Source organism: Malus sylvestris, chromosome 4, assembly GCF_916048215.2.
Source record: "Malus sylvestris chromosome 4, drMalSylv7.2, whole genome shotgun sequence".
Classification (NCBI taxonomy): Eukaryota; Viridiplantae; Streptophyta; class Magnoliopsida; order Rosales; family Rosaceae; genus Malus; species Malus sylvestris.
In genome coordinates this window covers 23,914,110-23,939,187 of record NC_062263.1, presented here as the reverse complement: position 1 = coordinate 23,939,187, position 25,078 = coordinate 23,914,110, and the positions used below count along the sequence as shown (strand labels likewise).

General features: G+C 37.7%; 2 protein-coding genes across 2 annotated transcripts in view; one reads left to right on the top strand and one right to left on the bottom strand.

The window, feature by feature from the left end:
• Positions 1 to 25,078, top strand: part of LOC126618598 (transcription factor bHLH140) — a 65,493-nt gene that overhangs the window by 14,284 nt on the left and 26,131 nt on the right. The gene's annotated exons all lie outside the window — the stretch shown is intronic.
• Positions 8,029 to 9,721, bottom strand: LOC126618602 (leucine-rich repeat receptor protein kinase EMS1-like). The gene is made up of 2 exons (XM_050286717.1): positions 8,610 to 9,721; positions 8,029 to 8,522 (listed from the first exon to the last, which is right to left on the bottom strand). The coding sequence occupies exons 1-2, from the start codon at positions 9,523 to 9,525 to the stop codon at positions 8,053 to 8,055; spliced, it is 1,386 nt and encodes a 461-aa protein (XP_050142674.1). The 5' UTR covers positions 9,526 to 9,721; the 3' UTR covers positions 8,029 to 8,052.

Below are 25,078 nucleotides of genomic sequence, written 5' to 3'. Positions count from 1 at the left end.
AGTTGGATATTGGCATTAACATTGTGGCGGCCGGGGCTAACTCAGCAATCAAGCAAAAGATGAAATCATTTTGGATAGGGTTTTTATCACCAATGATCCCTAAGATTGACCAAACTCATCATTTTGGTCTCTCACTTTCAAAATCAATCAATGTCGTCCCTGACATTCACTACCACACATTAATTTGGTTCTTCCGTTTAGATTCCGTCAATTATTTTGTTAGTTTACAAGTAGGACCCACATATCCAATAAAATGGTGACATGTGGATTATACAAAAGATGGGTTTTTATTGCAAATGGTCATTGACATTGATCAAACTCCTCATTCTGGTCTCTGAGTTTCAAAAATCAATAAATTTGGTCCCTGACTTTCACTATCGCACATCAATAGAGTCCTTCCACTAAAATTTCGTTAATATTTTTTGTTAGTGTGCTGATGGTCCCACTAATCCAATCATATGGCGCCAAGTATATTAACTATAAGAAATTAAATTTTTTTAGAGTGAACCAACTGACGAGTATTCCGCGCTGACATTTCTGTTGCATCCCACAATTCCAATTGGAAAATAAGATTCAATCTAAATTCGATAAAATTGAATCCAAATTCAATTCAAATTTGATAAGATTATAACCAACTAGAGAGAATGAGAAGCGAGTTCACGGAGGACAAGAGCTTTAGTGGTGTCATGGTGCCTTCCTTTTCTTTTTTAGCATACCTAGATGAAGACTATGATGTCTTTTTTTTTCTTTTAGTTTTTGTTTTTAATTTCTTATACTACTTTTTGTGACAGCCCATCCCGAAATATAATTTTCGATGGTGTGAATTGCCTAAAATACCCTTTCTTCCTAACTTTTTGGATCCAATTAGAACTAAAGGTTCTAATTGTTTGGTTGGTTGTAAGAGAATCAGGACCACACACACACACTCTCTCTCTCCCGTTGACACTTCTCTCTCTCTCTCTCTCTCTCTCTCTCTCTCCTTCTCTCGGTTTTCTTCCATTTTCCATCCAAGCGTACGGACGAACTTCAAACTTTCCCTTCCAGTCACGGATCAAAGCTGTGAAGGCGTTCTTTGTGATCCTTGAGAGCTCAGGAACTCATTCATGCCTTTAGTTTAACGTGAAACCCTCGAAAAACGCAAGAAACCATAATCTCCGATTTGAGCATTGTTCATGCAATCGTGAATGTGACGTTTTTAGGAGATTTTAAGTTACTAGGAAGCTTTAGGACATCTTCACAAAGCTCGGAGAAGAAAAATGAAGTGAATTGGACATCGGGAAGTCGAGTTTGGTGAGTTTCAAGTTTGGCCGGATTATCGAAGTTCCTCCGGCAAAATCCCATGGATTTCAAGGCTTGAGAATGGTAAGGTTTTGTTCTTCTAGTCCTAAGCTTCATTTTGGTACAAATTTCATGAAATTTGGTTGAGAAATGAACGGGAAATGACGATTTGAAGTTTTCCAGTTTTCCGGCGACGACTTCGGTCACCGGAGTTCGAAGGTTGAAGACAATGGAATATTCCGTCAAGTTTGATGGAATATTCTAACGGCGTTAGGTTAGTTTTAACGGAATACGCTGCTTTTTGACAGAATATTCCCTAAAGCCATTAAAGATTCTGTTAGGCGTGCCAGGCATGTGGCCTTGCCCTTACAGCCGCGTGGGGCAGCGGAATTTTTTTCTAAAAATATGGGGGTGTTCCTGAGGTTAAGTAGGTCTCAGTGGTGTATTCAAATACCCCAATTGAGCTATGTATGAGAAGTTATTTCCTAGTTTTGTGTATGTGCTTTAATTAACGTTTACTCAGTTATTTCGCATATAGGTGAGACATATCCTGAGGACGAGCGCCATCAATCGAGGCTCGGGGGCTACGACCCTTCAACATATAAGTGAGTGGGCTTTTGGTTTTCCGTATATACCTATATACTTGAAATTTTCCCAAAAAATGAGTTCGAATGATTATATGTTTTGAAATACCATGCAAAGTATCTATCTATTTTAGTATGCATTAGTAGTTGCATATATTTATGATTGGTGTTGTAGACACACAGGTAAATGCCAGATAAGTTCATAAATCAAAGATATGAGATTGCTTCAGTTATGTGAGATATGATGTGACGTATTGAGAGCTCATAAACCTGCACCCCGGTGTTAGTGCTCCCGCCCAGAGTTAGGGCACAATCCTTCACATGATGTTCGCCTCCCACACCATATGCTCACCTTGGATCCAAGTTAGGTGCACAGGCTTGTCGTACAGACCACTTTAGGTGGTTCCGACTCGTAGGCGACCCGCGATTATTCGCAGAGCCTTCACGTGATCGTAGCACTAGAGCATATTTATATTACACCTAGTCCTGTCGTACATACCACTTTAGGTGGTTCCGACTCGTGTGCAGGACTTGATTGGATTGATATGATTGAGATTGGTTATGAGCTATATACTCAGCCGTGTAGATTGAGTTAGAAGGATTTGGCTGATGCTATATTTGGCATTGATATATTTTACATGGATTATTTATGGCATTTCTTTGAGATACTTTAGAATGGTATATTTTTATGATTTTCATCCTGAGCATGATTTCGTTATAGCATATATTATTTATGGGAAATTATATAGGTTTTACAGCGAGGGGTTAGAACTTTTGAGAAATGAAATGATTTTGAAAAGCTTTGTTTTTGCCCACTCACACTTTCTGTTTTGCGCTCATCCAGGTTTTAAGTAGAAGTGCTTTGGTGGATCACGAGGATTCTGACGGGGGTTCTGACAGAACATCACCATGTAGGATCACCCTCGGGTGTTGTATTATTAGCACTTATCCTGCTTGACTGCACTTAGACTATTTATGCTATGGTTGTGTATTTCACGTTTAATCTCGCACTGGCACCTTATCTTAGCTAGTAGTTTGGTTTTTATTCCTTCATATTTCCCTTATGTCCTTATTGCTTCTGCACTGTGCACATGGTTATGTCACTCCCACGTGACGGCCAACATGCCTCGATTTAGGTCGGGGTGTGTCACTTTTAGTTTTAAATCTTAAAAAAATATTTTTTATAGTTAATCCATGTGGAGCCATATAATTGGACTAGTGGGACCATATTATTACACTAACAAAAAATATTAACGGAATTTTAACGGAATGACTAAATTGATGTGCGGTAGTGAAAGTCAAGGACTAAATTTATTGCTTTTTGAAACTCAGGACCAAAATAAGGAGTTTGATTAATGTTAGGAACCATTTGTGATAAAAACCCTTCTTTTGTGTAATCCACATGTCACCATTTTATTAGATTAGTGGGTCCCACATGCAAACTAACATAAATAGTTGACGGAATCTAAACGGAAGGACCAAATTGATGTGCGGTGGTGAATTTCAGGGACGACATTGATTGACTTTGAAAGTGAGGGACCAAAATGATGTGTTTGGCCAATCTCAGGGACCATTGGTGATAAAAACCCTTTCGGATATTATAATCATTGTGAGAAGCTTAGGGAAAGTGAAGAGAAATGTATTGGGTATGGTGGCTTTAAATATTAATGATCTTATGGAATATTTGAAAAAGCGTCCATGCATGGTGCCATGGTGGTTGGCTTGACTTATCAAGTCTTTTTTTCTCTTCTCATCTCTGCATTAACCAGAAAAGAAGGGGAAAAAAGGACGGACTTGGGAGAGGAGAGTGGGGGCAGGGCCAGCACTGCACTGCGTGTAAGAAAGGATTTTGTTGTGAGTATGAATACTATTTCGGAGAAATACGAAACTGTGTATGCGTTTATAAGTAACTGGACAACTCTTCATATTGTCAATTAGTTTTGTTGTGGAACCTCAACTTTCTTCACATATCATAACAAGTTACCCCATGTGTGAAGCCCAATGGTCAACGTGCTCTAGTGCCATGTCTGAGCTTATAGTCCCATGAAATATATTACCATTTAGATGAGTTTAGTTGTGATGATTTCGTTTAACTGGTTAGTTTGTTAGAACAAAGCATTAGCTTTTCTATACCAAAAAAAAAAAAAAAAGGACGCAGTGGAATTATTATCATTACGTTAACGTCTGTCTGATAAAAAGAAAGCATTAACTTTTCTTACCATACCAGCCTACAGGTTTATCTCTCATTTTTGTTGTGTCATTTTCTTTTTTATCTAATCCTTTTGGATATTGTTTTCTATTTATTACCTTTTAGGTTTTACTTTGAAGGGATTTGGTCCTACGTCCCCCTTTTTTTCTTGTATTTTCTTTTTCGAGAGGGGTAATGTTTATATATGCCCTCCTCCCCCCTCTTTTTATTGTATTTTCCTTTTCAAGAAGGGTAAGGTGTACCATGTATGTCCCCTCTCTTTTCTTGTATTTTGTCTTTTTTTTTAGGAGTAAAGTTTATGTCCCCTTATGACTAATGTAACTTCTTCTTCTTTTTCATATCAATACAATTCTTTTGTACTGTCGAGGTTCTCTAAACAAAAAAAAAAAGAATGAAGTATTTGTTCTTGCTGCCGGCTTGACTTTGAAGTGTTATTACAGGGCCGGCCTGGACAGCAGGCCCCTCAAATCCTTATACTTTTTTTTTTTTTTTTTTTTTTGAGGAATATCCTTATACTTTTTAAGGAAGAGAAATATGCCATACAGTAGTATGTAATTTGTAAACATTTATATATAGACACACATGCATTTAGAGGTTGGCACGGGGTGCGATCCGATTAATTTGTGGCAAAAAACCAGAAACGATCATCCATTTAGAGGAAGAAATAGCAAAGAGCTATTTTTTTTTCAGAAACCAAAGCCAAAACAAGGGAGAACAAACAAAAGAAGCATAGCAGAATTCCCATACAAAACCAAAACCAATAGCATAGCAGAATTCCCATTGAATGTAGAGATATAAGAAATAATGCATCACAAATTCAAACAACATGATAGCCCCTTTTCCTTGGTCATGTGTTTGAATGTCCATCCTAAAGTGTTAAAATGGAATTCAAAACTCATGCACAACTGCACAAGGCATTGATTAGCAGGCGTGTTATTATCTTTTTTTGAGAAACCTCGACATCACAAGAAAATTTATTTACCATAATGCAGAAAGATACAAAATAACTTTCAAAACTAACTACAACACAAGTTATAAATTAAAATGTGAAGCCATAAAGCATAGTTTTAGTTAAAACTAACTATATGGTTTCCATCTATTTCTCTACCTTCTCCCTCTCGGAGGTATATATATATATATACACACAACTTCTCCTTGTGATACAAGGAGCATTAAAGGTAACTGGAATCAAACTAGGAAATACAAACACATTCCTATTCTACCTAGAACTTTGACTCACGCTAACACTCCCCCCCTCAACTTGTCGATGGAGCTCTAAAACCTTCCAGCCGAGACCGCATGCATCAAAACATATGCCAGTTGATCATCTGTTTTCACAAACGGAATGTCAACCAGCCTAACATCCAGTTTTTTTCATTTATGAAGTGCCTATCCACCGCAACATGTTTCATTCTATCATGTTGTATTGGATTATTTGCTATCTCTCGCACCGCGTGATTATCAAACTACAACAGCGTAGGACTTCTGGATTTAAACCCTATCTCAGCAAGCAGAATTTGAAGCCACAGAAGTTCACAAATACCATGTGCCATTCCCTTGTACTTAGCTTTCGCCAAAGACCTTGCCACCACATTCTACTTCTTACTTCTCCAAGTTACAAGGTTACTAGCTACAAATGTAAAGTAGCCTGAAGTAGACCGTTGATCAATAATATTTCCAGCCTAGTCTGCATCCGTTTACCCTTTCACTTCCATATATCCATGCTTCTTGTACATTAGTTCTCTCCCTGAAGTACTCTTCAAGTAGCTCAATATTTGCATTACTGTTGCCATGTGATCCTCACTAGGTGCATGCATAAGCTGACTCACCATACTTACCGCGTAAGCAATATCTGGCCTTGTGAGCGATAAGTAAACCAACCACCCTATTAACCATTGGGATCTCTCCCTATTCGTCAGAACTTGATCATGATAGATTGCGAGATGATGATTTTGCCCAATAGGCGTATTCACTGGTTTACACCCTAGCATACTAGTTTCAGATAGAATATCCAACACATATTTTCGTTGCGACAAGTATATTCCTTCCAGAGACCTAGCAACTTCAATCCTTAGGAGGTATTTGAGTCCTCTGAGGTCTTTCATCTCAAAATCAGAAGACAAGTAGACCTGCAATCATTCAATCTCTATTGTATCATCACCTGTGACAATCATATCATCCACGCTATAGGCAACTATTTGACACCATACAGTGCCTTCCAAAGTCTACATACTTTCCCACTGGAATTTGCAACGCCGTATCCAGGTGGACAATCCATATACACCTCTTCCTCTAAATCTCCATGCAAAAATGGATTTTTTACATCAAACTGTCTCAAAGGCTAGTCAAGATTAGCAGCAAGAGATAATAAAACTCCGATGATATTCATTTTCGCAACGGGAGCAAATGTTTCCTGGTAATCTACCCCAAAAGTCTGGGTGAACCCTTTGACGACTAATCTTGCCGTCTACCTATCAATTATTCCATTCACCTTATGTTTGATAGTGAATACCCACTTACACCCCACTGATTTCTTCCCCTTGGAAAGTGTAACCACACTCCATGTTTTATTCTTTTGTAATGCTTCCATCTCAACTTGCATTCCTTATGTCCATTTCGGATCTTTTAAGGTTTCTTCCACTCTGGTAGGTATTTTGATAGTCTTCATTTGCTTAACTAGTGCACAATATTTTGACGAAAGTCGATGAGTAGATACATAGTTTGTAATGGGGTACCACACCTTTCCTTTTGGAGATTACTTATCTAGTGATTTTCCTCGATTTTGTCGAGGAGGTAACACATAAAATGGTTTAATAATATCTGAGTGCGAACCATGTTCTGCTTCGTAGTTGCTACTTCTCTGTCCATTTAACCGTAATTATCAAACTAGGCCTACTAGGATGAACAGAAACTATCCCAGACGTCTGGGCTCTCGGTTTAGCAACTCTCCAATCCAGGCCCTCTTGGGCCGACATTAATTATCCCAGCAGAGAATGGTGAAAAGTGGTGTGCAGCGGCTTGATCTTCAAGTGGCCCATTTGGGATGTCACTATCTGGGCAGTCACATGGCCCGTTGGCATGATCTTCACGCGGGCCATGATTGCTAGTACGGTCTATGTCGGTCAGTGCAGCTAGGCTGCTGCCATTATCTCACTCTTGAAGCCCACTTGGGCTTGCTTCCGCAACAGAAATCTCTGTTATACGAACCCGCCATAGTCGTCAATAAATTTATGATGGTGATATCAACACATTTCTTTTTATTTTTTACACACTTCTTTTAATTTTGGATCGTCGGAGCGAATAAATTGAAAAAGATCAAAGAACAAAAATTAACAAGAAGTGTGAAAAGTAAAAATGAGTGTGTGGTACCACCACCCAAATTCATATATGGGTTGTATAGGAAAAAAGTTTTCCCTTAAATGTTGTTGAATTTCTGGATTAGAAGTCTACCGAATGTAGAACGGTAACAAATTTCAAAGAATTTTAGTAGATTTTCTTAAAGTGACAAATTTTAAAGGATTTTAATAGACTTTACAATTCTATATAGATTTTGGTAGATTTACATGTATTTCTATTATAGATTTATATGGATTTGTAAGCACTTCTTTCATGGTTTTCTTAAGATTTCTTTCGGTACACAATCTAAAAGGAATTTATTTTGGTGCATAACTTTTTAGTGACAACATAAAACGAATTTGCATCTATTTAAATACTATCAAATCATCATTAAAAAAATGCTACTAAACTCACTCTATTGTCTTATTTTCCCACCCTATTATAATCCCGTCCACTAAAAAATTTCTAAAAATCTAAAACTAACTTCCCACCCACCATTATTCCCTAACTATCCCTATTAACTTATTTAGTTTTTTCCAGCCAACGGCAGTAAACCAGGCGCACCCCTGTCTTTCCCAATCTATCTCAAACAAGGAAAACAGGGCATTGAGATTGTAGATCTTAAAACTTGAAATTAAGTTAATATTAATGGGTTTTTAGATTGAGTAAAGTATAGATAGATACAGGAATTGGACCTTCCAAATTATTAAAACTCAAATCAAGGGTAACCAAGTTGGAAGAGGCGTTAGAAAACTCACTGAGTTGACCAGAGAATCGATTTTGGGAAAGTCTTAATTTTGACAACAAGGGAAGATAAAAGAGAGACGGCGGAATACTCCCTTCAAGTAGATTGTCGGCCAAATGAAGCTCTGCCAGATTAATAAGGTTTTCCCATTGTATAGAACTAATTGCACCGTTGAACAGGTTTGAGAACATGTCCAAATAAACCAATTGTGTTAGATTCTCCATTGATTTTGGAAGTGATCCAGTGAAACTGCAATTGAAAAGTTCAATTATCTCCAAATGCTTGAGGTTTCCAATAGAGCCCGGCAATAACCCTGAAAAATTTGTGGAGGGTAGAACCAAGGACCGAAGAGATCCATTGTTTGGAAATTCTGGCAAGGAACCAAGAAGTTCTTCGTTACCTGAAAGGTCAATAATTTTCAGAGTAGGTACCTGAAAGATCTCTTTGGGAAATGTACCTTGCAATGAACAACTGGAGAGACTCAAGGAAGTCAACTTTGAAAAATTCGCAAAGAATCCTGGAAACGGAGCGGAGACGTTGTTACCATCCCAGCTGAACTCCCTCAGGTTTGAAAAGTTAGCAAAGAATCCTGGAATTGGACCGGAGATTCCGTAATTATGATCCAATCTAATCACGGATAGAGACTGAAGCTTAGCCAGTGACTGATCAACAGGACTTGAAAGAAGAGTGTTAGACAAGCTCAACACCCTCAGGTTTGGGAGTGAAGATGATATCGCTTGGCACCACTCTTTCCCCGGTGCTGATATATTTACACCATCAAGATATAGCTCTGTGAGATCTGTGAGGTTGTGAAAGAGCATGCTTAATTTAGGGCTCTCAAGTGGCCTGTACCACTGAGTAAAAGATTGAGAAATATCAAGGACAACCAACCTTGTCAACTGTGAAATCTCAACTGGAATTTTCCCCTCTAAGTAATAAAAGTTATATGATAAATTTAGGTACCTCAAGTTTGTAAGCTTTCCAATTGCGGATGGAATGTGAGAGCCATAGCTAAATCCGTTATCGGCTAAATTGAGGCTTTGAAGCTGCTCAAGATCGAAGAGACTGCTGGAATTGTCAATCCCACTGGAGATAGATTGGCTGCTAATGTCAAGACCAACAACATGTCCATTAGTACTGCAAGTAACACCGAACCAAGAACAACAGTCGGTACTTGAATTCCATGATATGAACTTGGACGGAATGGGAGAAGAAATGTAACGATCGAATGCAAGGGTTTTCTTGAAATTGAGCAACAACAGTTGCTGGTGTTGAATACACTGGTGGTGAACTACAGGGATGGTACTATTAGCCCACGTAGTAGTGATATTGAACAAGAATAGGAGGAAGAAATATTGGAGCAAAGTTTTCATTTTCCAGACACTTAATTTGCTAAGCTTAATTTAGCAAAGGAAGTAATCAAGAACAGTTGAACAACTGAGAATGGTTTGGGTGACTGGCCATCGGCCAGCAAATTGGAAAAAAATACGTCAGGTTTAGGTGGCTTTGGAAAAAAGGCGTCAGTTTTAGGTGGCTTGACTATGGGGTTGACATTGAATTCTTCGGGCCATTATAAATGTAGCGGATGGCAGAGGCCACGCTGTGGAATTATGATATTTCTAAATTGTTTTGTTGATTTATAGACTTTGAAATCTTGGCTTTTTTCTCCATTTTTTTTTCATAGTGATAAGTGAATATGAAAAAGATAATTACACACTTTTTCTCTCCTAGACATTTGCCTTTTTATTTGAACTCATATAATAATCTCTTTCTACATTCTTCTTAATCTCTACACATATTATTTTTAATTAAACTATCAATATCTCAAATTTCCTATTATTAAATTGAATAATTTCAATAAAATGAACGAAAAATATTAAATAAGAGTGTAGGTAAGTCCCTTGACCAACCGCTAATCACAAATTTACAATAGCCTCTAAAGTTTTTACAAAGCAAGTGGAAATTTATCACATGAGAGGATAACTAATGATATAATTGGATTTATCCATGACATTGTGGAATTGTGAGATTGCTTTGATGGGTTGATATTGATTTTGAAGTCTTGATTGGGTTGTCTAAATTTATGGATTTTGATGAAGTTTAATTTGTAGATATTTTCATGTAAAACTTTAAGTGAAATTCTTCAAAATCTCAAAGGGAAATGTGAGATTTGTGAATACTTAAAATTACACTACCAAATATCTCCAATTCGAGGGAATTAGACTAATTCGTATTGTACTTTAAGCATTTATAAATCTCACATCTTCCCTGTGATTTTGAACGAATTCATATAAAATATCTAGACATGTTACTAAGCCTGTTAGAAATCCAGGTAGGCTACCCTTAAAGATGTTAGCAATGGAATTTTTCTAAAAATTGGATATAAAAGTCTCGATGCGTTCTAATGATCCTAACTAATTTAGGGAAGTATGGATTTCATGTAGTTAGAAAAAGTTCATATGATGGTTTTTATAAAAACTTGTATTTGACATAAAGTCAGGTTGAAATGAATATGTGCAGCAGTGCCTATGGCCCCGCACATTAATAATGTTTTGAAGTATGGTTTTCCTTGTTTTTTCGCAAGTTGTTCAGAATCAGCAAGATCCCCTCTTGTTCTTGCTGCTTGGATCTCCCTTGGTTTGCTAGAATAAATGGGTCAATACCGCTGTTTGCTAGGACTAGTTAGATGCACCAATCCCACCTTTCCCCACAAGAACAGAAAAAACCAATAGACCACGAACAGTGGTACGTATGAAAAAAAAAATTATTTGATTTGTCTAATACACCATCTAACATGGCCTTCTAGATTATTTGCATGTAATATGTGTTCGTAATCTAAATATTCTCATATAAATTATTTTCTTCGTTTTCAATTTATTGTGGATAGGAGTGGACATTGAACCGACTGATTTGAACCATATTGATCGGTTTGGTTTGCTTTTGATCAAGAAAAAGGTCAAACAATTTTAAAATGGGAACCAAACCGATTTATTTTAATTTGGTTCGGCTTTGGTACTTTTGAGACTTACCAAAACTAAACCGAATCGATCATGTATTTTTAATTATTAATTTATTTATTTTACACATGTCAACTTATTATAAGTTATTGAGAGACCTTACTATACACATATTGTAATTCTCAACATATTATAAGCTGTAATAACTACCAACATTTAGGAGATTTATATATATTTATACTTATTTGTTAATCGTATATTGTGCGATCCTTAAATCTTAGCTTTCCATGTAGCTTAGGATCATATTGTTATGAAACTTCCGTTAAAATTTATGGATTTTCATTTTATTGATATTTGCATTGCATCATGCGCTTGCTTAGTCCCAAAATAGAATCTTAACCATATCCATCCTTGAACCTTTTATGGTAATTGTTATAACATTGTGAGGATCCTAGGGATCCTCACATCTTATCTGTTCATCGTGTATCATGCACACAAATCATACCTAACAAAAAATGACCTTTCAATATACAATAAACGGATAAAATGTGAGGGGATCCTCATCCTTCCCATTAAATGGCCATTGGCCAGCGAAATGGAAAAAAGGTGTCAGGTTTTAGTGGCTTGACTACGTGCTGGGTTGCCATTAAATTCTTTGGGTCATTAATGTAGCGTAAGGCTGGGGTAGATGAGATAAGTCACGTTGTGAAATTCCAATATTGCTTGGTTGACTTGTTGATTTATAGACTTTGAAGTCTTAATCTATTTCTTTTTGCATTGATTAGCGAATACGAAAATGAAAATCCCACACATTTTTTATCTCTTAGAAAACAATTAAATAAGAGTCTAGAGAGAAAAAAAAGTGTGTATTGTTGTAGGCCTATTTGATTGAGCAATCTAGGGTTTAGAGAGAGAGGGGGCCGACCACAATTAGAGAGAAGAGAGATTGATTTAATTGTGAGGTGTGTTTGATTCATCCCATTGTGCCTTTATTTATAGTAGTAGGATAGGTAAAAACCTTTCCCTTTAGGATTACAACATTTAATAGATAATCTAATCCTAATAGAAATATAAGATATTTTCCCATATCTCCTAGGATTTACACAATCACATTCATATTCTAAATATGACTGCAACACTCCCCCTTGAGTGTGTAAATACTCAACAAACCATCGCATCAGATCTTCAGCAGATAAGGTAGAATAGTTGATGAAGTCATCGGCATAACGGGTGATCGCGAGTCTCAAATTTAAGTGAAGTATGCATTTATAGTAAAACTCACAAAACCTCGCTATGGTAAAACCCAAGGCATGGGGAAAACCCATAGACTAAGGAGAAAAGTGAGAAGTATGCATAATGTCTAAAAACGAACGTCAAATTGGACGAAAGTAGTGAACTCAATGTAGTATGATCATCCCAGGATGAGTGCCTCATTAAAACCTCGATAGGTAGCAAAAACCCAGAGGGAAAAATTCTCCTAATCGTAGGAAAAAGAGTACATTAAGATCATGTGACTATGCTTCTAGATACTCCCCCTGAGTTAGACATAACTTCTAAATAAGAGAGCTATAAGCGATTCAACTTAGATAATTTACGCATACCGATTCCTTGGACGAGCTTCTGAAATGTAGACTTGGGCAACGACTTGGTGAAGATATCGGCTAGGTTATCCTAGGAACGGATTTGCTTGACTTCAATGTTCTGATGCTACTGCTACTGGTGTGAGTAAAAGAACTTTGGCGCTATGTGCTTGGTGTTGTCTCCCTTGATGTATCCCTTTTTCAACTACTCGATACATGCTGCATTGTCTTCAAAGATCGTCGTAGGAAGGTCAACGACTAATGTAAGACCACTAGTGCTTCAAATATGTCCCATAACTTCTCTCAGCCAAAAGCACTCACGCGATGCTTCATGCAGGGCAAGAATCTCAACATGGTTAGACGAAGTCGCAACTAGCATTTGCTTGGTAGACCTCCAAGATATAGCGGTGTCTCCAACGGTAAAGACATAACTCGTCTGAGAACGTGCTCTATGTGGGTCAGACAGATATCCAGCATCTGCGTAGCGAACAAGGCGAGAATTAATCCGAGTACCATAGGGGGCGGCAACATTCGGATATTCGCGGGTATAGAACAAGCCCAAATCTGTAGTACTCTTGAGGTAGCGGAAAATACTTTTAACACCATTCCAATGCTTGCTTGTGGGCACATTGCTGTATCTTGTCAAAAGATTCACAGCGAAAGAGATGTCAGGTCTAGTGCACTGAGCCAAGTACAATAAAGCCCCAACTGCACTTAGGTAAGAAACTTCAGGTTCCAAAATCTCTTCCTCATCCTCCTTTGGACGGAATGGATCTCGTTTAACATCTAGAGTCCGAACGACCATAGGTGTACTCGAAGGCTTCGCTTTACCCTCATTAAAACGACGCAACACCTTTTGGGTGTAATTCGATTGATGTACTAGGATTCCATCTGAACAATGCTCGATCTCCAAGCTGAGGTAATATCAAGTTTTCCCAAGATCTTTCATCTCAAATTACGATTTCAAGTGTGCAGTAATTTCCTCAAGCTCTGTGGGAGTCCCAATGAGATTCATGTCATCGACATAAACTGCAACGATTGCAAATCCGGAATGTGACTTCTTTATGAACACGCATGAGCATAGTTCATTGTTCATATAACCCTGACTTGTCAAATATTCACTTAGACGGTTATACCACATCCGCCCGGATTTTTCAATTTGTAGAGTGACCTCCTCAACCTAATTGAGAGAGTGTTCCATGGTCTAGAACTATTTGAGCCAATCAATGGAAGTTCTTCTAGAACTTTCATGTATATTTCTGTATCTAGATCCCCATATAGATACGCGGTTACCACGTCCATAAGCTGCATATTCAGTTTTTTGGAAACTACCAAACTGATTAGGTAGCGGAACGTTATAAAGTCCATTACGGGGGAATACGTCTTCTCGTAATCAATCCCAGGGCGCTGAGAGAAGCCTTGCACTACGAGGCGTGCTTTATATCATACTATTTCATTCTTTTCATTACGCTTCCTCATGAAAACCCACTTGTAGCCAACAGGCTTCACGCATGACGGTGTAGGAACTATAGGTCCAAATACCTTACGTTTCGCGAGCGAATCAAGTTCGACCTGGATTACTTGTTTCTAGTTTGACCAATCGGTTATACATCAGCATTCATCGACGTAACGTGGTTCAATGTCATCGCTAAGCATGATGTCAGTAGCTACTGAGTACGAGAATGCATTGTTGATGATCATCTCATTCCTATTCCAAACCTCATCCAGTATTGTGTAGTGGACTGAAATCTCACGATTCTCGAGAGGCCGACATGTTTCGGCTGAAGCATCACCATAATCTAGAATAACCTCATGCGTTGGAACGGATGAGTGAGTGATGGTTGGATTCAAACTAGGGTCACTAGTTAGTGCCATTTTCCTCTTCCGGGGTTGTGAATCCTTTGAACCAAGGGGTTTGCCATGCTTCATGGTCGGAGTAGATGATTGGCTAGCCGCCAATGTACCTTGCCGCGTGCAGGGTACGACCTCCCCACCTTTGGGGACAGTCCGACCTTCTTAGGCAAGTTGTTGACGTACGCGGGGTACATATATCCTTGCAGGTGTGTTTGCAGCAGGTAAATGTGATCTTGTCACCTTTGCTAGATCATTAAAAGCATCCGGCATGCTTTGAGCAATGCTCTGAAGATCTATAATTCTTCACACCTTAGTTTCAGACTGGGCAGTACGGGGATCTAAATGAGACATAGTGGGAGCATACCACGACAATTCGCGGCGTTTTACGGGAACGTTAGCATGCTTATCTCCCATAACGATGGGAATACTATCTCATCAAAGTGACAATCCGCAAAACTTGCGGTAGAGATCTCCTGTCAAGGGTTATAAGTATCGAACAATTGATGGCCTCATAACCGACATAGATTCCCATTTTTCTCTGATGACCCATTTTGGTACGTAGTGGCGGCGCTATTGACACATAAATGGCGCAGTTAAACACTCGTAAATGTGAGACGTCGGGCTCGTATCTAGTGACCAACTATAATGGTGAATGTGGTTAGGTAGCGGTAGGCCTCAGGCGGACTAACATAGTTGCGTGCGATATTGCATAGCCCCAGGCATATACTGGCCGTTTGGTTCTCATAACCAAAGTCCGAGCTATCAATTGAAGGCACTTTATGAAAGCTTCTGCCAGGCCGTTTTGGGTGTGAAAATGGGGTACAGGATGTTCCACATCAATCCCTACTGACATGCAATAATAGTTAAAAGTCTGTGTTGTAAACTCTCCAGCATTATCCAGTTGAATCGACTTGATCGGATAATCAGGGTAGTGAGCCCTTAACGTAGCGTTGCGTGTGGACAACAAGCAAATATGGAACCATCGTGTCGATGCATCAACCAACACCATAAAGTATCTAAATGGTCCGCATGTTGGTTGGATAGGTCCACAAATGTCCCATTGAATCATCTGAAGAAATTTAAGGGGGTTGTGAATAATCTTTGTATGGGAAGGTTGGGTATTCAACTTCCCTAAAGAACACGCTTTGCATGGTGGAACTCCAACATAGGGATGTAACTTATGCCCGTGTGAAGATTTGAGGATACGGCGCATCATGTCATGTCTAAGATGTCCTAAACGATCATGCCAAAGCAACAAAGTGTCCTGGAACTCAGGCATAGGGATGGTCACACCGTGGGCTTCTATGTTGCGAATGGTTGTGATGTACAACCCACTCGGCAAGTGTTCTAACTTCTCGTGAATATGCTTTTGGCCATATTCATACGAAGTGATACAAAGAAATTCAGAACCATGATCTTCAGTGGTTTCAAGATGATATTGATTATCTCGAATATCTCTAAAACTCAGCAACGTTCTTCCGAAACGTGGAGAATATAATGCCTCCTTAATGGTTAGGATGGTACCATTAGACAACATGATATGTGCCTTTCCGTATCCTTCAATCAGGTTGGATGAGCCTGAGAGAGTTGTCAAAGGAGATTTCTTGCGTATTAAGTTAGTAAAATAGTGTCGTTCACGCAAGATGGTGTGCATGGTTGCACTATCTGCCAGACAACTAACTTCCCCACTATTCACACCTAGAAATAAATTGATTGAATTGCTCACATGTATAAATATAAGTCCAGTCATTCAATTAAGCAATTCGAGAAAATAATATCCATTCAAATAAAAATCCATAATTCAAAACAAACCAAAACCAAACAAATTATTCCAAATACTTAGAAAAATTGTTCAAAATTAAACCATAAACCTAGCAAAATAGGGGGGTAGGGCCGGCCACTCCTAGTGGGTTTGGCCACTAGGTGTAAACACCCTAAAAACATGTCTAATTTATTCATCCATAGGTGCTGACGCCTCCTGGAAATCCGATATCTCCATTGATGTAGTTGCATCTTCCGGATGATCCACATATGCAAAGTTAGACTCACGACGGGAATGATACTTGGCAATTGCCTCAGGGGAAGCTCGGCATACGCGTGACCAATGATCCTTTGATCCACAACGATAACACATGTCCAGTTTAGTAGAAGCAGGCTGAACGGGACCTTTGCCCTTGTTCTTGAAGTTTGGGGCCTCAGGGGCGAGTGATGGATGTTGATGGGTCATAGTTCTTCCCTTAGGTGCAGCACTATATTGATCTTGGGCCCATGGTTGGGCTTGCCTCCCATTGCCACGATCACGACGATTTTTTCGTCGTTTATGGCTGGTAGAATAGGTCGCATGCGCTTCAGGCGTGGCGTTTGAGCCAGTGGGTCGAGCTTGATGATTCTTCATCAAAAGCTAGTTCTGCTTTTTAGCGAGAAGTAAAACAGAGATCAAATCCAAAAACTTGGTGAATTTCTGTGCCATATATTGTTGCTGCAGGACAATATTGGTGGCATGGAAGGTCGAATAGGTATTCTCCAGGATATCTGATTCGGTTAGTTCCACTTTGCAGAATTTCAACAGAGAACGAATTCTACAAACTTTGGAGTTGTATTCATTCACGGACTTAAAGTCCTGGAAGCGAAGATGCTGCCAGTCGTGTCTTACTTCAGGCAAGTATATGTCTTTCTAGTGATCGAAACGGTCGGCCAGAACAAGCTAAAGGGTGCGTGGGTCCTCCTCAACGAGATACTCAGTCTGCAGTGCATCATGGGTGTGTCTTCGAATGAAGATCATTGCAGTAGCCTTCTGAGCTTCGTCAACAGGTTTGTCGGCGATAGGTACCTCTATGGTGGCTCTAATACTCTTTGCAGTTAGATGGAGCTTCACGTCTTGAACCCACTTCAGATAGTTTCTTCCAAAGACTTCTAGAGCAGAGAAATCGAGCTTGTTCAAGTTCGACATGTCCCTAAAACAAAGGGAAAAACTTGAGTAGTCATATGGTAAGCCATAGACATATATCGTAGAACATACAAGTTCTAAAGACATGTATTGGTTTAATTTATGCATGAAAACTACAGGTTTCATGTGGTATGTTTTGAATGAAAACTTCGAGTTTCAAATGCACTAAATTTGAAACTACAGGTTCAATTTAGTTTGATGAACAATTAGTTCATGATGAGAGGTTCCTACAAGAAACACATAATGCAATATACTAATTTGAATATAGTGGATTTGAGGTTCTTCGGGAACTCAAGTGTGAGAGCTTCGTTACTACGAAAGTATGTGACGGTTCAAAGTATAAAAATAAATTATTGAATCGTTAATGTCCAAAAGTGATCTTCAGGTTAATAATTTTGGATTCATTATCAGATTAATGGATTGTAGGTCACTTTTAATTAATTCAATAAATCGGGCCATACAGGGTCGATTGTAGAAGCTAAATAATATTAAAATAATATTATTGGATCGAAAAAATATAGCCCCAAAATAATTTGGACTTGGTGCCGTGGGTAAAGGGCACGGGGTGGGTGCCTTGAGAAGAAGGCATGGCCCAAAAGGGCCTCGGATTGGCTGCAGGAAAGCAGCCCATGGTGGCTGCAGGCCACGGGCCTGGGTGGGGTGGCACGTGGACAAGCCCAGTTTACGCTGGCTTGTGGGCTAGCACACAGAGAGACCCAAGAAAAACTAGGGTTGTGGTCCTTGGCGCAAGAAACCCAGCCGCATGGCTGGCTTCAGTTGTTGTGGGCCGAGGTGCAGGCTGCGGGCCTGGCAACATAAAACCCAGCAACCTTAAAGGTTACAGCGTGCAAGGAATAGGGCCCATCCAATATAGGCTGGATTGGATGGCTGCAGGCCATAGTGTAAATGGGAGAAGGGCTTCAGGCCCACCAGATTTACCCCAGGCCGAAGCCTAGTGTCTGTATGCACAGTGATGGCGCGGTGGTGTGCCGCACCATGTCCAATTCCCATATAGTTTTCAAAATCCCCTAGGGTTTAGGAAACCCTAAATATGCTTCTAATTTAATTTTATACATTGACTCAGAAATTCCGCATAACAATTTACTTGTGCGATGCATGAAACAAATATATATATTGACAAATATATGAACATATACAATATATATATATATCGAAAGGAAAAATATAAGTATAGAGGGGTTCATGCATCATGGGGAATGTTTTCATGCTTCGTGGACATTTCAAATATCTTTTTTTATTTTAAGCGTACCTGATTAGTAGAAAACAAATAAGCCTTTGAATTTGGTGGATGATAGCCTCCTCCTACGATGCATCAATTCCTCAGCTTCTGGTAAGAGCGTGTTGATAATGTGTTGTAGGGCTATTTGATTGAGCGATCTAGGGTTTAGAGAGGGAGAGAGGGGGCCAGCCACAATTAGAGTGAAGAGAGATTGATTTAATTGTGAGGTGTGTTTGATTCACCCCATTGTGCCTTTATTTATAGTAGTAGGATAGGTAAAAACCTTTCCCTTTAGAATTACAACATTTAATAGGTAATCTAATCCTAATAGGAATATAAGATACTTTCTCATATCTCCTAGGATTTACACAATCACATTCCTATTCTAAATATGACTGCAACATGTTCAGTTAAATAATTTTATTAGTAGCAATATATTATCGTGAGTGTAAGGAAGTCTCTTGACCAAACCCTAATCATAAATTTGCCAAACCCTAATCATAAATTTAGAAAAAGCCTCTAAGTTTATACATAGGAAGTCGAAATTTGTAACACATGAGAGATACTAATTGATATTATTGGATTTATTCATAAGGAATTGTGAGATTGCTTGTAGGGATTGACGTTGATTTTTGAAGTCTTGATTGGTTTGTCTAAAGTTATGGATTTTGATGAGTGAAATTCTTCAAAATCATGGGGACAAATGTGAGATTTGCAAATACTTAAAATGTACTATGAAGTCTCTCTAATTCAAGGGAATTGAACAAAATTCATAGTGTATTTTAAGCATCACAAATCTCAACTCTCTTCGTACGATTTTGAGCAAATTCATTTAAAATATCTATACACGTTACTACGCTTGTTAGAAACCAGGTAGACTACCCTTAAATACTGTACCAATGGTATTTTTGTAAAAAATGGAGATAAAAATCTCAATTCCTTCTGATGATCCTAACGAATTTAGCCAAAATGTAGATTTCATATCGTAAGAAAAATTCTATATAATTATGTTTTTAATAAATAAAATATATATAATAAAAAAAAGCTTGTATTTCACTTCAAGTTCGGTTGAATATGAATATGGGGCAACGCCTATGGTTGAATAAGAATCGGCAAGATCCCCTCTTGTTCTTGATGCTTGGGTCTCCCTTGGTTTGCTAGAATAGATGGGGCATTACCACTCTTTGGTAGGACTAGTTAGATACGCCAATCCCGCCTTCCCCCACGAGAACAAAAAAAACCAACAGACCACGAACACTGGTACGTATGAAAAAAGCTGCAAAAATCTTTCCTAGTCTTAAGAGTTTTCTTTTTAAATTTGTAATGTCTTTATAATTTTCTCTTATAAGAATTCTACTACATTATCTAATTTTTCTAATAAAAAATCTAATATGGCATTCTAGATCATTTGCATTTACTACGTGTTCGTACTCTAAATATTCTCATATAAATTATTGGCTTATTTTTAGCTACACTTCCTGAAACTCGATTTTAATCTCATTCTGCTCTCTGTAACTCTAAAGTTGACACTTTACTCCTTGAAACTCAAGCTTCACTCCACTAAAGTCCCATTTAGCCCATTTAGCCCCATGAAACTCTATTTTGATCCCATTTAGCCCCATGAAACTAAAGTCATCTCTATAAAACTTAAAGCTCGCTCCACATTACCTTAGATCTGTTAGTTTTTTGTGTGGGCTTGATTTGGGTGCGTCAAGCAAACCAATTTCTAATTTTTTTTTCATCGCTTCAATTTCTTTTAAACTTAATATTTACGGATTGTTGAATGTTAATGCATAATAGAGATTTATAATCAAATTTATTGCACCATGTGGCATAGTCTTATTGAGTGTTGGGTCCTACATATGTTTGTAGAGGCGACCTATAAGTTTTAGGAAGAAGAGAGAGTTCACAAGTCAAAGTTGAATGAATTTTGAGTTTAAGAGAGTAAAGTGAAACCAAAACGGAGTTTCAGGGAATGTAACTAAAAATAAGCCTAAATTATTTTCTTCTTTTTCTATTTATTTTGGATAGGAGTGGACATCTACTGACCGAAGTGGCCAATCTGAACCATATTGGACAATTTGGTTTGGTTTTGACCTAGAAAAAGGTCAAACAATTTTAAAATGGGAACCACACCGAGTTACTTTTAATTTGGTTCGGTTTTGATACTTTTGAAACTGACCAAAATTAAACCGAACCGACCATGTATCTTTTAATTATTAATTTATTTATTTTACACATGTCAATTTATTATAGGTTATTTAGAGACCTTAATAATTTTGATTGGGACTGAAAATTGCACATATAAAGCATGATTTTGCAAGGATTCTCCTTTCATCGATATGAGACTCTTTTCCCTTCACATTCTCGTATGTATAAGGCACAATTGTGCCCCACAGCTGTTGATTACAATCTTCATTGTCTCGATTTCTCTTGTTTCTTCATTTATCTGTCTATAATTATGATTGAGACTGAAAATTGTAGATAGCTACAGCTCCAGAAGACTTGTGCGTTACATGGCTTTGAAGTCTTACCACATCTGCCTGACTAATTAACGTGCTCAAAGAAAAAAAAAGGGTGGGGAAGAGAGCAAGAAATTTCGCCCCTACAAACACCAGCATAGCCAAGTGGAAGATGAGCGTAGATGACAGTCACATTCACACTACCCCCGTGCTCTCAGGTTCCCATTAAATGACTTTGAATCAGTGGTGGGTCCAGGATTTTAACATAGGGTGTTTCTAAATAAAAGTTTCAAAAAAAAAAAACGAAAATAACATTGAAAAATAAATGGCAAGTTACAACTTTGACAAAAAATATGTATGAACTAACATTGTAACACAATCTTCGACAAAAAAAAAAAAACACTGTAACACAATTCAAGTAATATCAGGAAATCCTAACGAATGAACAATAAATATGTATGAACTAACACTAAAATAGATATGAAAAAATCCTAAGAAATTAACAATGTATAAGGCTGAACTTAGTTTAAAACGTGATAGTGTGTGATTGTTTGACTTTTTATCAAAAACCCTTACCAAAAACCATTATCAAAGACCCTTACATATATGTATTCACTGTTTAGCCTTTTGTTCTTAATTAGTGTTCTTAAAAAATAAAATAAAAAACTAAAACTAAAAATCCTAACAAATTAACAATAAATATGTATGAACTAATACTAAAAATAAGTATGAACTAACACTAAACTAAACTAGAAAACTTGCAGAAATTCTGCAATTGTTGTTGATGCCCTTCACTGGCTTGGGTGGTGTGAGGAATAGGATTGGCAGGCAATTAGGTATATTATATTTGATAAAGTTGAATTTGATTGAAAGCAGACTAATGAAAAGCCATGGGCTTTTATTAAATTTCAAATTGTTTGACTTTTTAATAAAAGATGGTGAGTGCTATCATGTGGGTTTAAAAAAAATTTTAATGACTTGGCTCAAAACGACGTCGTTTTGGCGAAGTCATTTAAAAAAAAAACCTTTCTTCTTCCTCCTGCAGTTTTGCACAGAGCAGACTTGGGTGGTCCTAGGAGGTTCTCACAGCCATTTATCTGAGCTTCCGGGTGGTCCCAAGACCACCCTGATCCCTTAGTAAATCCACCCCTGCTTTGAATGTCGATTTTCCAAGGCTGGAAGAGGTAATGGTATAGCAGACATAACATAGCATTAATTTTTTCATATTTGAAGAAAAAACTACATGCATGCGGCAAGTACATAATCTAAAGCTTTCCATGTAGCTTAGGATCATATTGTTATGAAGCTTCTGTTCAAATTGATGGATTTTCATTTTATTGATATTTGCATTGCATCATGCACTTGCTTAGTCCCAAAATAGAATCTTAACCATATCCATCCTTGAACCTTTTATGGTAATTGTTATAACATTGTGAGGATCCTAGGGATTCTTACATCTTATCCGTTCATCGTGTATCGTGCGGCCATAAATTATTTTAAAATTAAACACAAACCGTACCTAACGATAAATGACCTCTCAATATACAATGAACGGATAAAATGTGAGGCGATCCTCATCCTTCCCGTTAAATGGCCATTGGCCAGCAAAATGAAAAAAAGGTGTAAGGTTTTGGTGGCTTGACTACGTGCTCTTTGGGGTTGCCAATAAATTCTTTGGGCCATTAATGTAGCGTAAGGCTGGGGTAGATGAGATAAGTCACACTGTGGAATTGCAATATTGCTTGGTTGACTTGTTGATTTATAGACTTTGAAGACTTAGAGTCTGTTTGGTATCCTAAATGAAATTTTTTATCATTTCTCAAAACATTTCTTAAAAACATTTCTTGAAAACAATTTTCTTTAAGACTCAAAAACTTGATTGGTTTGTGATTTAAAATTTTTAAATCTTAAGACTTAAACTAGACAAATAAATCTAAAAAGAGAGGGTCACAGGAGAGGGAGAAAGAGGAGAGAGGAGGAAAGAAAATAAGAGATGATTCAAGGAAAGAGAAAGAAGAGAGAGGATTGGACGAGATAGAGAGGAAGATGAGGAGAGAAAGAACCGAGAAAATGAAGAAAGTGGATTAGAGGAGAGACGAAAAAGGTAAAAAAAAAAAGAGAGAAAGAAGAAAACAGAGAGATAGGTTTGGAGTGAGAGGAGAGGAGGGAGAAAAAAGAAATGAGAGAGTTTTAAGTTTAAAAGCTCACTTTTTATGTTTTTAGAGAATAGACTATATTTTTGAGTTAGTTTTGAGTTCAGTTTTTGAAAATAGTCCTACCAAACAAGTTTTTAAGGCCTAAAACTTGAAAATTGTTTTTGAGTTTAAAAAGTTTGATTCAAGTAGAGTACCAAACAGACTCTTAGTTTTTTTTCTTGTTTTTTCTCTTTTTCTTTTTGCATTCATTAGCAAATACGAAAATGAAAATCCCACACATTTTTTTATCTCTTAGACATATGCCTCTTTATTTTAGATCATTGAATTAAATAATTCTTGTAAAATCAAAGAAAACGATTAAATAAGAGTCTAGAGAGACAAAAAGTGTGTATAATTTATTATGTTCAGTTAAATAATTGGCTAACTAGCCAAAATGGTTCCTGAGATTTGCATAACTCATCACTTTGGTCCCTGAGATTTCAAATCAATAAAAGTGGTCCCTAAGATTGTCCACCATCCATCATTTTGGTCATTCCGTTAAAAACTCCGTTAAGTGTCCCGGAGCTCTTGGCCGGAAGTTTGGGCAATTTTCAAAGCTTTGTAACTCAATCGTTTCTTAACCAAATTTGACTCATAATATATCAAAATGAAGATAGGAAAGTGTAGAATAAGATTATACCTATTTGGAAGCCTAATTATTGCCGGAGATGGCCGGAAAATAGCCTCAAATTTGACCGGTCCGAGTGAAAACAGGAAAACTCGCCGAAAACTGGGTAAACTTTAAACGCTCATAACTTCTTCAATACTCGACAAAATCAAGTGATTTAAAAACTAAAATCATACTTCTCGATGATATAAAGAGAATGGTACCTTTTTAGACAGCTAAATCGCTGTGGTTTGGCTGGAAAACAGCTCGAAAGTGGCTAACTTGAAACCAAGATGATGGATATTTTCCAGCCATTTACGGCAACCATTGGGCTTCCAAATAGGAATAATCTTATTCTAAACTTTCCTATCTTCATTTTGATATATTAAGGGTCGAATTTGGTTAAGAAACGATTGAGTTACGAAGTTTTGAAAATTGCCCAAACTTCCGGCCAAGAGCTCTGGGACACTTAACGGAGTTTTTAACGGAATAACCAAAATGATGGATGGTGGACAATCTCAGGGACCACTTTTATTGATTTGGAATCTCAGGGACTAAAGTGATGAGTTATGCAAATCTCAATGACCATTTTGGCTATTTAGCCTAAATAATTTTATTAGTAGCAATATATTATTGCATCGTGAGTGTAGGGAAGTCCCTTGACCAAACCCTAATCACAAATTTAGAAAAAGCCTCTAAGTTTATACATAGCAAGTCGAAATTTGTAACATGAGAGATACTAATTGATATTATCGGATTTATTCATAACGTTGTGGAATTGTGAGATTGCTTCTATGGGTTGACATTGATTTTTGAAGTCTTGATTGGTTTGTCTACAGTTATGGATTTTGATGAGTGAAATTCTTCAAAATTATGGGAAAAAATCTGAGATTTGTAAATACTTAAAATGCACTATGAAATCTCTGTAATTCGTGGGAATTGGACATAATTCATAGCGTATATAAGCATCACAAATCGCACCTCCCTCCTTGCGATTTTGAGCAAATTCATTTAAAATATCTATACATGTTACTAAGCTTGTTAGGAAACCAGGTAGGCTACCCTTAAATATGTTACCATTGTA